This window comes from Somniosus microcephalus, unplaced genomic scaffold, assembly GCF_052327205.1.
Source record: "Somniosus microcephalus isolate GS21.2 unplaced genomic scaffold, FLI_Smic_1.0 unresolved_chr3, whole genome shotgun sequence".
Lineage (NCBI taxonomy): Eukaryota > Metazoa > Chordata > Chondrichthyes > Squaliformes > Somniosidae > Somniosus > Somniosus microcephalus.
This window is the reverse complement of record NW_028225181.1, coordinates 31,068,700-31,083,464: the sequence shown is the minus strand read 5'-3', so window position 1 is coordinate 31,083,464 and position 14,765 is coordinate 31,068,700. Positions and strand designations below refer to the sequence as shown.

The following is a 14,765-nucleotide window of genomic DNA, read 5'->3' as shown; positions in this document are numbered from 1 at the left end:
TTGAAATCTGTTTTGTTTGTTTGACGAGAGATGTCCTACTTTAGATATCAACGATCCCTATGTGACTCCGCCCCGCCTCACTCAATCCTCAACCCCACCAGTCTACCTGACTGCGATCTAAGTGAGACACATCAGGGGTAAGTCCGAGGGTCACAGTGCAGGACAGGGTCAGGGGAAGGGTCGAAGGTCACAATGTAGGACAGGGTCAGGGGAATATAACCAGTAAACACAGGGCGCTGGGGGATGGGTTACTGTGTGACAGTGTGGGGAGCTGGATTAACATCAGTAGAGATACAGTCAGTAACACAGGGCGCTGGAGGAGAGGGGTTACTTAGTGACAGTGTGGGGGAGGTGAATTAACATCAGTAGAGATACAGTCAGTAACACAGGGCGCTGGGGGAGAGGGGTTACTGAGTGACAGTGTGGGGGAGCTGGATTAACATCAGTAGAGATACAGTCAGTAACACAGGGCGCTGGGGGAGAGGGGTTACTGAGTGACAGTGTGAGGGAGCTGGATTAACATCAGTAGAGATACAGTCAGTAACATAGGGCGCTGGGGGAGAGGGGTTACTGAGTGACAGTGTGAGGGAGCTGGATTAACATCAGTAGAGATACAGTCAGTAACACAGGATGCTGGGGGATGGGTTACTGAGTGAAAGTGTGAGGGATCTGGATTTACATCAGTAGAGATACAGTCAGTGACACAGGGCGCTGGGGGAGAGGGGTTACTGAGTGACAGTGTGAGCGAGCTGGATTAACATCAGTAGAGATACAGTCAGTAACAGGGCGCTGGGGGAGAGAGGTTACTGAGTGACAGTGTGAGGGAGCTGGATTAACATCAGTAGAGATACAGTCAGTAACACAGGGCGCTGGGGGAGAGGGGTTACTGAGTGACAGTGTGAGGGAGCTGGATTAACATCAGTAGAGATACAGTCAGTGACACAGGGCGCTGGGGGAGAGGGGTTACTGAGTGACAGTGTGAGGGAGCTGGATTAACATCAGTAGAGATACAGTCAGTAACACAGGATGCTGGGGGAGAGGGGTTACTGAGTGACAGTGTGGGGGAGCTGGATTAACATCAGTAGAGATACAGTCAGTAACACAGGGCGCTGGGGGAGAGGGGTTACTGAGCGACAGTGTGGGGGAGCTGGATTAACATCAGTAGAGATACAGTCAGTAACACAGGATGCTGGGGGAGAGGGGTTACTGAGTGACAGTGTGAGGGAGCTGGATTAACATCAGTAGAGATACAGTCAGTAACACAGGGCGCTGGGGGAGAGGGGTTACTGAGCGACAGTGTGGGGGAGCTGGATTAACATCAGTAGAGATACAGTCAGTAACACAGGGCGCTGGGGGAGAGGGGTTACTGAGCGACAGTGTGAGGGAGCTGGATTAACATCAGTAGAGATACAGTTAGTAACACAGGGCGCTGGGGGAGAGGGGTTACTGAGTGACAGTGTGAGGGAGCTTGATTAACATCAGTAGAGATACAGTCAGTAACACAGGGCGCTGGGGGAGACGGGTTACTGAGTGACAGTGAGAGGGAGCTGGATTAACATCAGTAGAGATACAGTCAGTAACACAGGGCGCTGGGGGAGAGGGGTTGCTGAGTGACAGTGTGAGGGAGCTGGATTAACATCAGTAGAGATACAGTCAGTAACACAGGGTGCTGGGGGAGAGAGGTTACTGAGTGACAGTGTGAGGGAGCTGGATTAACATCAGTAGAGATACAGTCAGTAACACAGGGCGCTGGGGGAGAGGGGTTACTGAGTGAGTGTGAGCGAGCTGGATTAACATCAGTAGAGATAGTCAGTATCACAGGGCGTTGGGGGGAGAGGGTTACTGAGTGACAGTGTGAGGGAGCTGGATTAACATCAGTAGAGATACAGTCAGTAACAGTGCGCTGTGGGAGAGGGGTTACTGAGTGACAGTGTGAGGGAGCTGAATTAACATTGTGATGAAATATTCCATTCATCACTGCCTGTGACTGTGGTTGGTTTCAGTTTCATTTCCCTTACCTCTGTTCCGTTTCCTCACCATTGTATTGTACTATATGTAGGGCTCCGCCCATACCTGGCCCATTGTATTGTACTATGTGTAGGGCTCCGCCCATACCTGGCCCATTGTATTGTACTGTGTGTAGGGCTCCGCCCATACCTGGCCCATTGTATTGTACTGTGTGTAGGGCTCCGCCCATACCTGGCTCCTATGTAAGCTGGCCCAGCCTGCAGCACATCCAGTATGGCAGAGCTCTGGATGGAAGATACCTCTCTCCGGTGTGTTACCTTCTAAGTCAATAAAAGCCTTGTTTTGTTTCGCTAACATCGAGTCTCGGATTTATTGAGGCACATCAATTTTATTGACTTAATTTTCAACACAATAGATCAACTCTTGAAACCCGAATGTTTGGATTTGGACCAGCATGCTTCGGACGCAGCGGCACGCTTCGGACACTGGTTTATGTGTATGGAATTCTTCCTGGACAATTCCGCAGCCGTCAAAGGCGCTACGGACGCTGCGAGTATGAAACTCGGAATTCTGCGGAATTGGGTAAGCCACCGGGTTTACCCCCTCATCCAAGACGCCGACACGTACCCGGCCGCCTGCGACATCTTAAAGGCGCATTACCAGCAGCCTACGAATGAGGTGTATGCTAGGCATCTGCTCGCCACTCGCGCACAGCGACCTGGGGAATTGGTGGAGGAGTTCCTAGGCACCCTGAAAACGCTTGGCAAAGACTGCAAGTGCCAAGATGTAAAAGCCGCAGTGTACACTGACGAGCTTGTTCGCGATGCCTTTATCACAGGCCTCAGCTCCACTTACATCCGGCAGAGACTGCTGGAAAAAACGGGGTTGGACCTGAAACAGGCTGCGGACACAGCGCGATCCCTGGATGTGGCCCAGAGAAACTTGGACGCCTACTCTTCAGCCCGCGCCGTCCACGCCGCCACGTGCGCACCAAGGGCGCCGCCATCTTGGAAGGCATCTTCCCCGCCCGGCAGCCCGACACCGTCGGGGCCCCCGCTCTCCCCCCAGAAGCCCTACGACAGCCGCGAGGCGTCGGGGACCCAACTGCTACTTCTGCGGGCAGCCGAAGCACACCAGAAACCTGTGCCCGGCGAAAGGCACCACCTGCTTTAAGTGCGGTAAGAAGGGGCACTTCGGGAAGGTGTGCAGAGGGAACCCCGCCGGAAAACCCGCCACCGGCGCGTGTGCGCCGTGGGAGCGGCCATCTTGGACGCCATCTTGCCCGACCACGTGGGGTCCACCATCTTATGAGCAGACAGCGTGGACGCCATCTTGTCTCGATCAGGGCCCTACAGTGGCATCGGTCACAGTGGACCAGACCAGGCCGCACCCGCTATCCAAATCAATGGTGGACATCGAGGTAAACGGGTGCGGGGTTAAATGTTTAATTGACAGTGGAAGCACGGAGAGTTTTATCCACCCTGAACTGGCACAACAACTCTCCCTAAAGTGGTCCCTACTCGGGGTACCCTCTCTATGGCTGATAAAACCCAGACATCGACCATTATGGGTTACTGCACGGTACAACTGTCCGTTAACGGAACTGTATACGATAATTTTAAAGTATTAATCATGAAGAATCTATGTGCGAGCGTGATCTTGGGCCTGGATTTCCAGTGCAACCACCAAAGCGTCACGCTCAAGTACGGTGGGTCCCAGCCGCCCCTCACAGTGTGCGGTCTGGCTACCCTGAAGGTAAAGCCGCCTTCGCTATTCGCGAACCTTACCCCTAACTGCCGGCCAATAGCGACCAAAAGCAGGAGGTACAGCTGGGAGGACAGGCGGTTTATCGCGACCGAGGTAGACAGGCTCCTGAAAGAGCGCATTATTGAACGCAGCAACAGCCCGTGGCGCGCCCAAGTGGTAGTGGTAAGGGGTAGCAAGAAGAAAGGGATGGTGATCGACTATAGCCAAACGATCAACAGGTACACCCAACTAGACGCCTACCCGCTACCCCGCATATCAGAAATGGTGAACCAAATTGCCCAATACCGGGTGTTCTCCACCATCGACCTCAAGTCAGCGTACCACCAGCTCCCTATCAGACCAGAGGACCGCCCGTACACCGCCTTCGAGGCGAACGGACGCCTCTACCAATTCCTCAGAGTCCCCTATGGGGTGGCGAATGGGGTCTCGGTCTTTCAGAGGGAGATGGACCGCATGGTCGATGGCCACCACTTGCAGGCAACCTTCCCCTACCTCGACAACGTCACCATCTGCGGTCACAACCAGCAGGATCACGACTCGAACCTCGAGAGGTTCCTGAAAACCGCACAAAAACTCAACCTCACCTACAACGAGGACAAGTGCGTTTTCAACACCACGCGCCTCTGCATACTAGGCAGCGTGGTGGAGAATGGGGAAATCGGACCAGACCCCGACCGATTGCGCCCCCTACGGGAACTGCCCCTGCCCAACACTCCCAAAGCCCTGAAAAGGTGCCTGGGGTTATTCTCTTATTATTCCCAATGGGTCCCCAACTACTCCGACAAAGCCCGCCCCCTCTTGAAAGCATCCTCTTTTCCGCTCTCTGCTGAGGCCCACGCCGCCTTCAAAAGCATTAAGCAGGACATTGAGCGGGCCACGCTACAGGCAGTGGACGAGAACACTCCATTTCAAGTGGAAAGTGATGCGTCTGACTTTGCCTTGGCGGCCATCCTCAACCAGGTGGGGCGGCCCGTAGCTTTCTTCTCGAGGACCCTCCAAGGGCCCGAGATCAGACACTCCTCCGTGGAAAAGGAGGCCCAAGCCATCGTGGAGGCAGTGCGCCACTGGCGCCACTATCTAGCCGGCAAACGCTTCACCCTACTTACCGACCAGTGGTCGGTAGTGTTTATGTTCAATAATAAACAGAGGGGGAAGATTAAAAATGATAAGATTCTTAGGTGGCGGATCGAGCTCTCCACCTTCGACTATGACATCATTTACCGGCCAGGGGCCCTTAACGAGTCCCCTGACGCCCTCTCACGAGGGATGTGTGCCAGCGCCACCGGGGATCGGCTACAGACCCTCCACAATGACCTCTGCCACCCAGGGGTCACGCGGCTGTTCCACTTCATAAAGTCCCGTAACTTACCCTACTCGATTGAGGAAGTTCGGTCTCTGACCAGGAACTGCCGCACTTGCGCTGAATGCAAGCCTTGGTTCTACCGCCCAGATAGGGCCCACTTAATCAAAGCTACACGGCCCTTTGAGCGGCTCAGCTTAGATTTCAAGGGCCCCCTCCCGTCCGTCGACCGCAATGTTTACTTCCTGAACATTGTGGACGAATACTCTCGTTTCCCATTCGCCTTCCCCTGCCCAGACATGACCAGCGCCACGGTCATTAAATGCCTCAACAGCCTGTTCTGCCTGTTCGGTATGCCGAGCTACATCCATACGGATAGGGGGGCGTCCTTCATGAGTGAAGAGCTACGCCAGTACATGCTGTCCAGGGGGATCGCCACGAGCCGTACCACCAGCTACAACCCCCGGGGTAACGGTCAAGTGGAGCGAGAGAACGGGACAGTATGGAAAGCAGTCACCCTAACTCTAAGGACCAAGGGCCTCCCTATCTCCCGCTGGCAGGAAGTCCTCCCAGATGTGCTCCATTCGATACGGTCGCTATTGTGTACTGCCACTAATGCCACGCCTCATGAACGAATGTTTGTCTTTCCCCGGAAATCCACCTCAGGCGTATCCATGCCGTCATGGCTCTCCACCCCAGGTCCGGTATTCGTGCGAAGGCATGTGAGGGGCAACAAGATGGACCCTCTCATGGAGCCAGTGCACCTACTCCATGCCAACCCCCAATACGCGTATGTCCGGCACGCCGACGGAAGGGAGGACACCGTGTCCATAAAAGACGTCGCCCCAGCCAGTAACGACAACAACCACGACAATAGCAGCAACAACGATCACTGCAACTCTTACCCACACACTACTCTTTCATCACCCCAGAAGAACATCGACCAACGGCACCCCCACCTATTACCCCTTCAACAACCCTGGCGGCACCCCCGGCAGAGACCCAGGAGGCCACCGGGGACACCCAGCCGACACCCGCGGCACCACAACAGCCACGTCAGTTGCAGAGGACTATCAAACCCCCGAACAGACTCACTCTATAGAAGGGGTGAATGTGATGAAATATTCCATTCATCACTGCCTGTGACTGTGGTTGGTTTCAGTTTCATTTCCCTTACCTCTGTTCCGTTTCCTCACCATTGTATTGTACTATGTGTAGGGCTCCGCCCATACCTGGCCCATTGTATTGTACTATGTGTAGGGCTCCGCCCATACCTGGCCCCTATGTAAGCTGGCCCAGCCTGCAGCACATCCAGTACGGCAGAGCTCTGGATGGAAGATACCTCTCTCCTGTGTGTTACCTTCTAAGTCAATAAAAGCCTTGTTTTGTTTCGCTAACATCGAGTCTCGGATTTATTGAGGCACATCAAACATCAGTAGAGATGCATCAGTAACACAGGGCACTGGGGGAGAGGGGTTACTGAGTGACAGTGTGAGGGAGCTGGATTAACGTCAGTAGAGATACAGTCAGTAACACAGGGTGCTGGGGAGAGGGGTTACTGAGTGACAGTGTGAGGGAGCTGGATTAACATCAGTAGAGATACAGTCAGTAACGTGTGGCGCTGGGGTGAGAGGGGTTACTGAGTGACAGTGTGAGGGAGCTGGATTAACATCAGTAGAGATACAGTCAGTAACACAGGACGCTGGGGGAGAGGGGTTACTGAGTGACAGTGTGAAGGAGCTGGATTAACATCAGTAGAGATACAGTCAGTAACACAGGGCGCTGGGGGAGAGGGGTTACTGAGTGATAGTGTGAGGGAGCTGGATTAACATCAGTAGAGATACAGTCAGTAACACAGGGTGCTGGGGAGAGGGGTTACTGAGTGACAGTGTGAGGGAGCTGGATTAACATCGCTAGAGATACAGTCAGTAACACAGGGCGCTGGGAGAGAGGGTTACTGAGTGACAGTGTGAAGGAGCTGGATTAACATCAGTAGAGACACAGTCAGGAGCACAGGGCGCTGGGTGAGAAGGTTACTGAGTGACAGTGTGAGGGAGCTGGATTAACATCAGTAGAGATACAGTCAGTAACACGGGACGCTGGGGGAGAGGGGTTACTGAGTGACAGTGTGAGGGAGCTGGATTAACATCAGTAGAGATACAGTCAGTAACACAGGGCGCTGGGGGAGAGGGTTTACTGAGTGACAGTGTGAGGGAGGTGGATTAACATCAGTAGAGATAAAGTCAGTAACACAGGGTGCTGGGGGAGAGGGGTTACTGAGTGACAGTGTGGGGGAGCAGGATTAACATCAGTAGAGATTCAGTCAGTAACACAGGGCGCTGGGGGAGAGGGGTTACTGAGTGACAGTGTGAGGGAGCTGGATTAACATCAATAGAGATACAGTCAGTAACACAGGACGCTGGGGGAGAGGGGTTACTGAGTGACAGTGTGAGGGAGTTGGATTAACATCAGTAGAGATACAGTCAGTAACACAGGGCGCTGGGGGAGAGGGGTTACTGAGTGACAGTGTGAGGGAGCTGGATTAACATCAATAGAGATACAGTCAGTAACACAGGACGCTGGGGGAGAGGGGTTACTGAGTGACAGTGTGAGGGAGCTGGATTAACATCAGTAGAGATACAGTCAGTAACACAGGACGCTGGGGGAGAGGGGTTACTGAGTGACAGTGTGAGGGAGTTGGATTAACATCAGTAGAGATACAGTCAGTAACACAGGGCGCTGGGGGAGAGGGGTTACTGAGCGACAGTGTGAGGGAGCTGGATTAACATCAGTAGAGATACAGTCAGTGACACAGGGCGCTGGGGGAGAGGGTTACTGAGTGACAGTGTGAGGGAGCTGGATTAACATCAGTAGAGGTACAGTCAGTAACACAGGGCGCTGGGGGAGAGGCTTACTGAGTGACAGTGTGAGGGAGCTGGATTAACAGCAGTAGAGATACAGTCAGTAACGCAGAGCGCTGAGGGGAGAGGGTTACTGAGTGACAGTGTGAGGGAGCTGGATTAACATCAGTAGAGGTACAGTCAGTAACACAGGGCCCTGGGGGAGAGGGTTACTGAGTGACAGTGTGAGGGAGCTGGATTAACATCAGTAGAGATACAGTCAGTAACACAGGATGCTGGGGGAGAGGGGACACTGAGTGACAGTGTGAGGGAGCTGGATTAACATCAGTAGAGATACAGTCAGTGACACAGGGCGCTGGGGGAGAGGGTTACTGAGTGACAGTGTGAGGGAGCTGGATTAACATTAGTAGAGGTACAGTCAGTAGCACAGGGCGCTGGGGGAGAGGGGTTACTGAGTGACAGTGTGAGGGAGCTGGATTAACATCAGTAGAGATACAGTCAGTAACACAGGGCGCTGCGGGGAGGGGTTACTGAGTGACAGTGTGAGGGAGCTGCATTAACATCAGTAGAGATACAGTCAGTAACACAGGGCGCTGGGGGGGAGGGGTTACTGAGTGACAGTGTGAGGGAGCTGGATTAACATCGGTAGAGATGCAGTCAGTAACACAGGGCTCTGGGGGAGAGGAGTTACTGAGTGACAGTGTGAGGGAGCTGGATTAACATCAGTAGAGATACAGTCAGTAACACAGGACGCTGGGGGAGAGGGGTTACTGAGTGACAGTGTGAGGGAGCTGGATTAACATCAGTAGAGATACAGTCAGTAACACAGGGCGCTGGGGGAGAGGGGTTACTGAGTGACAGTGCGAGCGAGCTGGATTAACAGCAGTAGAGATACCGTCAGTAACACAGGGTGCTGGGGGAGAGGGTTACTGAGTGACAGTGTGAGGGAGCTGGATTAACATCAGTAGAGATACAGTCAGTGACACAGGGCGCTGGGGGAGAGGGTTACTGAGTGACAGTGTGAGGGAGCTGGATTAACATTAGTAGAGATACAGTCAGTAACACAGGGCGCTGGGGGAGAGGGGTTACTGAGTGACAGTGTGAGGGAGCTGGATTAACATCAGTAGAGGTACAGTCAGTAACACAGGGCGCTGGGGGAGAGGGGTTACTGAGTGACAGTGTGAGGGAGCTGGATTAACATCAGTAGAGATACAGTCAGTAACACAGGGCGCTGGGGGAGAGGGGTTACTGAGTGACAGTGTGAGGGAGCTGGATTAACATCAGTAGAGATACAGTCAGTAACACAGGGCGCTGCGGGGAGGGGTTACTGAGTGACAGTGTGAGGGAGCTGGATTAACATCAGTAGAGACACAGTCAGTAACACAGGGCACTGGGGGAGAGAGGTTACTGAGTGACAGTGTGAGGGAGCTGGATTAACATCAGTAGAGATACAGTCAGTAACACAGGGCGCTGGGGGAGAGGGGTTACTGAGTGAGTGTGAGCGAGCTGGATTAACATCAGTAGAGATACAGTCAGTATCACAGGGCGTTGGGGGGAGAGGAGTTACTGAGTGACAGTGTGAGGGAGCTGGATTAACATCAGTAGAGATACAGTCAGTAACACAGGGTGCTGGGGGAGAGGGGTTACTGAGTGACAGTGTGAGGGAGCTGGATTAACATCAGTAGAGATACAATCAGTGACACAGGGCGCTGGGGGGAGAGGGTTACAGAGTGACAGTGTGAGGGAGCTGGATTAACAGCAGTAGAGATACAGTCAGTAACACAGAGTGCTGGGGGAGAGGGGTTACTGAGTGACAGTGTGAGGGAGCTGGATTAACAGCAGTAGAAATAGTCAGTAACACAGAGTTACTGAGACACACACACACACACACACACACGGGCTGTACAATCTCAGAAGGGAGTGACCGTGCCCCTATTACCTGCTGCGTACTGCACTGCGCTTTAGGATGTCGACACACACACACACATACACACAAGCGCGATTACAAAATAAAGGCCAATGTTGCACATACCCTCCGGCGAATAGGTGCAGGAAGGTGTCACCTCGCGACATCCTCGTGCTCCAGATCCGATTGCTGCTTGAGGTGGCGAGGGTGAGGTCGGGGGGAGGGTGGGGGGGCGGTGCTGTGTTTGGGTGGTGGGCTGCCTGCGCGATCGTATTGTTTCCCACGGCGGTGTCGGGGTCGCGGAAGGGCTGCTGGAGCCGATGAACCCGTTCTCCTGTAAACAGCCTGGTTGGGAAGATGAGGCACACAGCATTCATTCACTGGTCACGCTCCGTACACAGGAACTGTCGCTCCCTCCTCATTGGCTGGCATTCGCCTGCAATCCTCAATGAGCAACAGCTCCTATTGCTTCCCCTCCCCCCCACCACACACACACACAACCCATCCACGACGCTTAAAGGAGTGACGACTCTTAAAGGGGCCACGCCCCTCCCTCGCTCCCTCCCCAACGGAACAACCCAATCCACTGGCCGATTCTCCCTCTGCTGGTTTATTTTAAACGTCTCACTTGTTAGCTGCTGTTTGTTTTCTTTCAAGGGGCTGGCTGAATTTGAGAAATTAGGATCCTGGGGCTGAAATTGCCCTTGCAGTATGAAAAAGAAGCAGGCCAAATCTGAGGGTGAGGAGACCCACAGTTTGGGGAGGTGAGGAGCCCCACAGTTTGGGGAGGTGAGGAGTCCCACAGTTTGGGGAGGTGAGGAGTCCCACAGTTTGGGGAGGTGAGGAGCCCCACAGTTTGGGGAGGTGAGGAGTCCCACAGTTTGGGGAGGTGAGGAGTCCCACAGTTTGGGGAGGTGAGGAGTCCCACAGTTTGGGGAGGTGAGGAGTCCCACAGTTTGGGGAGGTGAGGAGCCCCACAGTTTGGGGAGGTGAGGAGCCCCACAGTTTGGGTAGGTGAGGAGTCCCACAGTTTGGGAGGTGAGGAGTCCCACAGTTTGGGTAGGTGAGGAGTCCCACAGTTTGGGGAGGTGAGGAGTCCGACAGTTTGGGAGGTGAGGAGTCCACAGTTTGGGAGGTGAGGAGTCCCACAGTTTGGGGGGGTGAGGAGTCCCACAGTTTGGGTAGGTGAGGAGTCCGACAGTTTGGGAGGTGAGGAGTCCACAGTTTGGGAGGTGAGGAGTCCACAGTTTGTGAGGTGAGGAGTCGCACAGTTTGGGGAGGTGAGGAGTCCACAGTTTGTGAGGTGAGGAGTCCACAGTTTGGGAGGTGAGGAGTCCACAGTTTGTGAGGTGAGGAGTCCACAGTTTGGGGAGGTGAGGAGTCCCACAGTTTGGGACTTGAGGAGTCCCACAGTTTGGGGAGGTGAGGAGTCCCACAGTTTGGGGAGGTGAGGAGTCCCACAGTTTGGGGAGGTGAGGAGTCCCACAGTTTGGGAGGTGAGGAGTCCACAGTTTGGGGAGGTGAGGAGTCCCACAATTTGGGGAGGTGAGGAGTCCCACAGTTTGGGACTTGAGGAGTCCCACAGTTTGGGGAGGTGAGGAGTCCCACAGTTTGGGAAGTGAGGAGTCCGACAGTTTGGGGAGGTGAGGAGCCCACAGTTTCGGAGGTGTGGAGTCCCACAGTTTCGGAGGTGTGGAGTCCCACAGTTTGGGACGTGAGGAGTCCCTCAGTTTGGGGAGGTGAGGAGTCCCACGGTTTGGGAGGTGAGAAGTCCCACAGTTTGGGGAGGTGAGGAGTCCCACAGTTTGGGGAGGTGAGGAGTCCCACAGTTTGGGAGGTGAGGAGTCCCACAGTTTGGAGGTGAGGAGTCCCACAGTTTGGGGAGGTGAAGAGTCCCACAGTTTGGGGAGGTGAGGAGTCCCACAGATTGGGAGGTGAGGAGTCCCACAGTTTGGGAGGAGAGGATTCCCACAGTTTGGGAGGTGAGGAGTCCCACAGTTTGGGGAGGTGAGGAGTCCCACAGTTTGGGGAGGTGAGGAGTCCCACAGTTTGGGGAGGTGAGGAGCCCCACAGTTTGGGGAGGTGAGGAGTCCCACAGTTTGGGTAGGTGAGGAGTCCGACAGTTTGGGAGGTGAGGAGTCCACAGTTTGGGAGGTGAGGAGTCCACAGTTTGTGAGGTGAGGAGTCCACAGTTTGGGGAGGTGAGGAGTCCACAGTTTGGGGAGGTGAGGAGTCCCACAATTTGGGGAGGTGAGGAGTCCCACAGTTTGGGACTTGAGGAGTCCCACAGTTTGGGGAGGTGAGGAGTCCCACAGTTTGGGGAGGTGAGGAGTCCCACAGTTTGGGGGGGGTGAGGAGTCCCACAGTTTGGGGAGGTGAGGAGTCCCACAGTTTGGGGAGGTGAGGAGTCCCACAGTTTGGGAGGTGAGGAGTCCACAGTTTGGGGAGGTGAGGAGTCCCACAATTTGGGGAGGTGAGGAGTCCCACAGTTTGGGACTTGAGGAGTCCCACAGTTTGGGGAGGTGAGGAGTCCCACAGTTTGGGAAGTGAGGAGTCCGACAGTTTGTGGAGGTGAGGAGTCCCACAGTTTGGGGAGGTGAGGAGTCCCACAGTTTCGGAGGTGTGGAGTCCCACAGTTTGGGGAGGTGAGGAGTCCCACAGTTTGGGGAGGTGAGGAGTCCCACAGTTTGGGGAGGTGAGGAGTCCCACAGTTTGGGGAGGTAAGGAGTCCCACAGTTTGGGGAGGTGAGGAGTCCCACAGTTTGGGGAGGTGAGGAGTCCCACAGTTTGGGGAGGTGAGGAGTCCCACAGTTTGGGGAGGTGAGGAGTCCCACAGTTTGGGGAGGTGAGGAGTCCCACAGTTTGAGGGGTGAGGAGTCCCACAGTTTGGGGAGGTGAGGAGTCCCACAGTTTGGGGAGGTGAGGAGTCCCACAGTTTTGGGAGGTGAGGAGCCCCACAGTTTGAGGAGTGGAGGAGTCCCACAGTTTGGGGAGGTGAGGAGTCCCACAGTTTGGGGAGGTGATGAATCCCACAGTTTGGGGAGGTGAGGTATCCCACAGTTTGGGGAGGTGAGGAATCCCACAGTTTGGGGAGGTGAGGAATCCCACAGTTTGGGGAGGTGAGGAATCCCACAGTTTGGGGAGGTGAGGAGTCCCACAGTTTGGGGGGGTGAGGAGTCCCACAGTTTGGGAGGTGAGGAGTCCCACAGTTTTGGCGGGGGGGGTGAGGAGTCCCACAGTTTTGGGAGTGGAGGAGTCCCACAGTTTGGGGAGGTGAGGAGTCCCACTGTTTGGGAGGTGAGGAGTCCTGCAATTTGGGAGGTGAGGTTTCCCACAATTTGGGGAGGGGAGGAGTCCCACAGTGTTGGGGGGTGAGGAGTCCCTGCCGTTTGGGAGGTGAGGAGTCCACACAGTTTGGGGAGGTGAGGAGCCCCACAGTTTGGGGAGGTGAGGAATCCCACAGTTTGCGGAGGTGATGAGTCCCACAGTTTAGGAGGTGAGGAGTCCCACAGTTTGGGAGGTGAGAAGTCCCACAGTTTGGGGCGGTGAGGATTCCCACAATTTGGGAGGTGAGGAGTGTTAGATCCGTGTGTTAGTGGAGACTCGGAATGCAGGAGTTGATTTAACAAGTGTTTACTGAACAAAGTCTGGAGGTGAACTAACTATACAGAACGCTACACAGGCCTATATACCCGAGTGGTCACTACTGGTACTACAGTATACAGGGACTTCAAAAACAAAATTCCTCTTAAAGGTACATACACTACAATTCCTCCCCTTTTAGATAAATAATACATAACTTTTTAAGTAATCATTAAATAACATTTTTACAATAACAATTAATATATACATTTGCTGAAGTTAGTCAATTACAAATTCAGTCTTTGTGGAGGCTTCCTGACTCGGTCCGGATACCGCCTCGGTGGTGTTGTAGGTTCTTTTGGCAAGGTCGATTCGGCCTCAATGCCAGTGTCAGGTTCATCTGGTTCCAGTATCACCGAATCTGAGGTAGATACTATGGGTGTCTCTGCTTCATCACTAGGTGTATAAAGTTGTGGTGTAGGTTGTCCCTTTTCGGATGACTCTATGATCTGGTCAGCATGGCGCCTTATTATGCTTTCTCCAATGTCCACGGTATACATCAGAGGTCCTAGTCGTGTGCAAATAGTTCCAGGCTGCCATTTCTCAGTACGGTAGTCCCGGGCCAAAACTGGTTGACCTATTTGTAAACTTCGGGTTGGCCTTTCATTCGTGCTTTGAAATTGCCGGTTCTCTACGTCCCTTCTGACGTTTGGCTTGACCAAATCCAGCCGGCATCTTAATCTTCCATTGAAAAACATCATGGCGGGGGTTTGGTTTGTAACCACATGTGTTGCATTCCTGTACGCAAACAAGAAGTTATCTACCTTATGTTGTAGATTTATGTCTTCATTACCCATGGCCTTTATGGCCTTCTTGAAGGTCTGGACAAACCTTTCAGTCAAACCATTGGTGGCGGGATGGTATGGGGCGGATGTGTAGTGCTTAACCCCATTGTTTTTTAAGAACTTCCTGAATTCTTCGGACACAAATTGCGGTCCATTATCAGAACAGATCTGTTCAGGCAGTCCATTCCTGGCGAATATGGTCCTTAATACTGTGATGGTTTTTTCCGTGGTGGTGGAGGACATCTTTATTACCTCCGGCCACTTGGAGTGTGCATCCACCGCGATTAAGAACATTGAGTCCATAAATGGACCAGCAAAGTCAATATGTACCCTTTGCCATGGAGATGAGGGCCACTCCCATGGATGTAGAGGGGCTTGTGGTGGGGCGTTTTGGACCTTCTGGTATTCCAGACAGCTCTTGGTCATTTCTTCGATGTCTCCATCGATACCTGGCCACCACACAAACGCTCTGGCTAAGTTCTTCCTTTTCACTCCACCCACATGCCCCTCGTGAAGCTCCTTTAGCATTTTATCCT

General features: G+C 53.7%; 1 protein-coding gene across 1 annotated transcript in view; it reads right to left on the bottom strand.

Annotated features, from left to right (window-relative positions):
• The window catches only part of LOC147091345 (uncharacterized), a 27,733-nt gene extending 17,464 nt beyond the window's left edge, over positions 1 to 10,269 (bottom strand). The window contains exon 1 of the mRNA XM_085976539.1: positions 9,929 to 10,269. Within this exon, the coding sequence (XP_085832665.1) occupies positions 9,929 to 10,179 (251 nt within the window). The 5' untranslated portion in view covers positions 10,180 to 10,269. The remainder of the gene's footprint in view (positions 1 to 9,928) is intronic.
• Between the last annotated feature and the right edge of the window lie 4,496 nt (positions 10,270 to 14,765).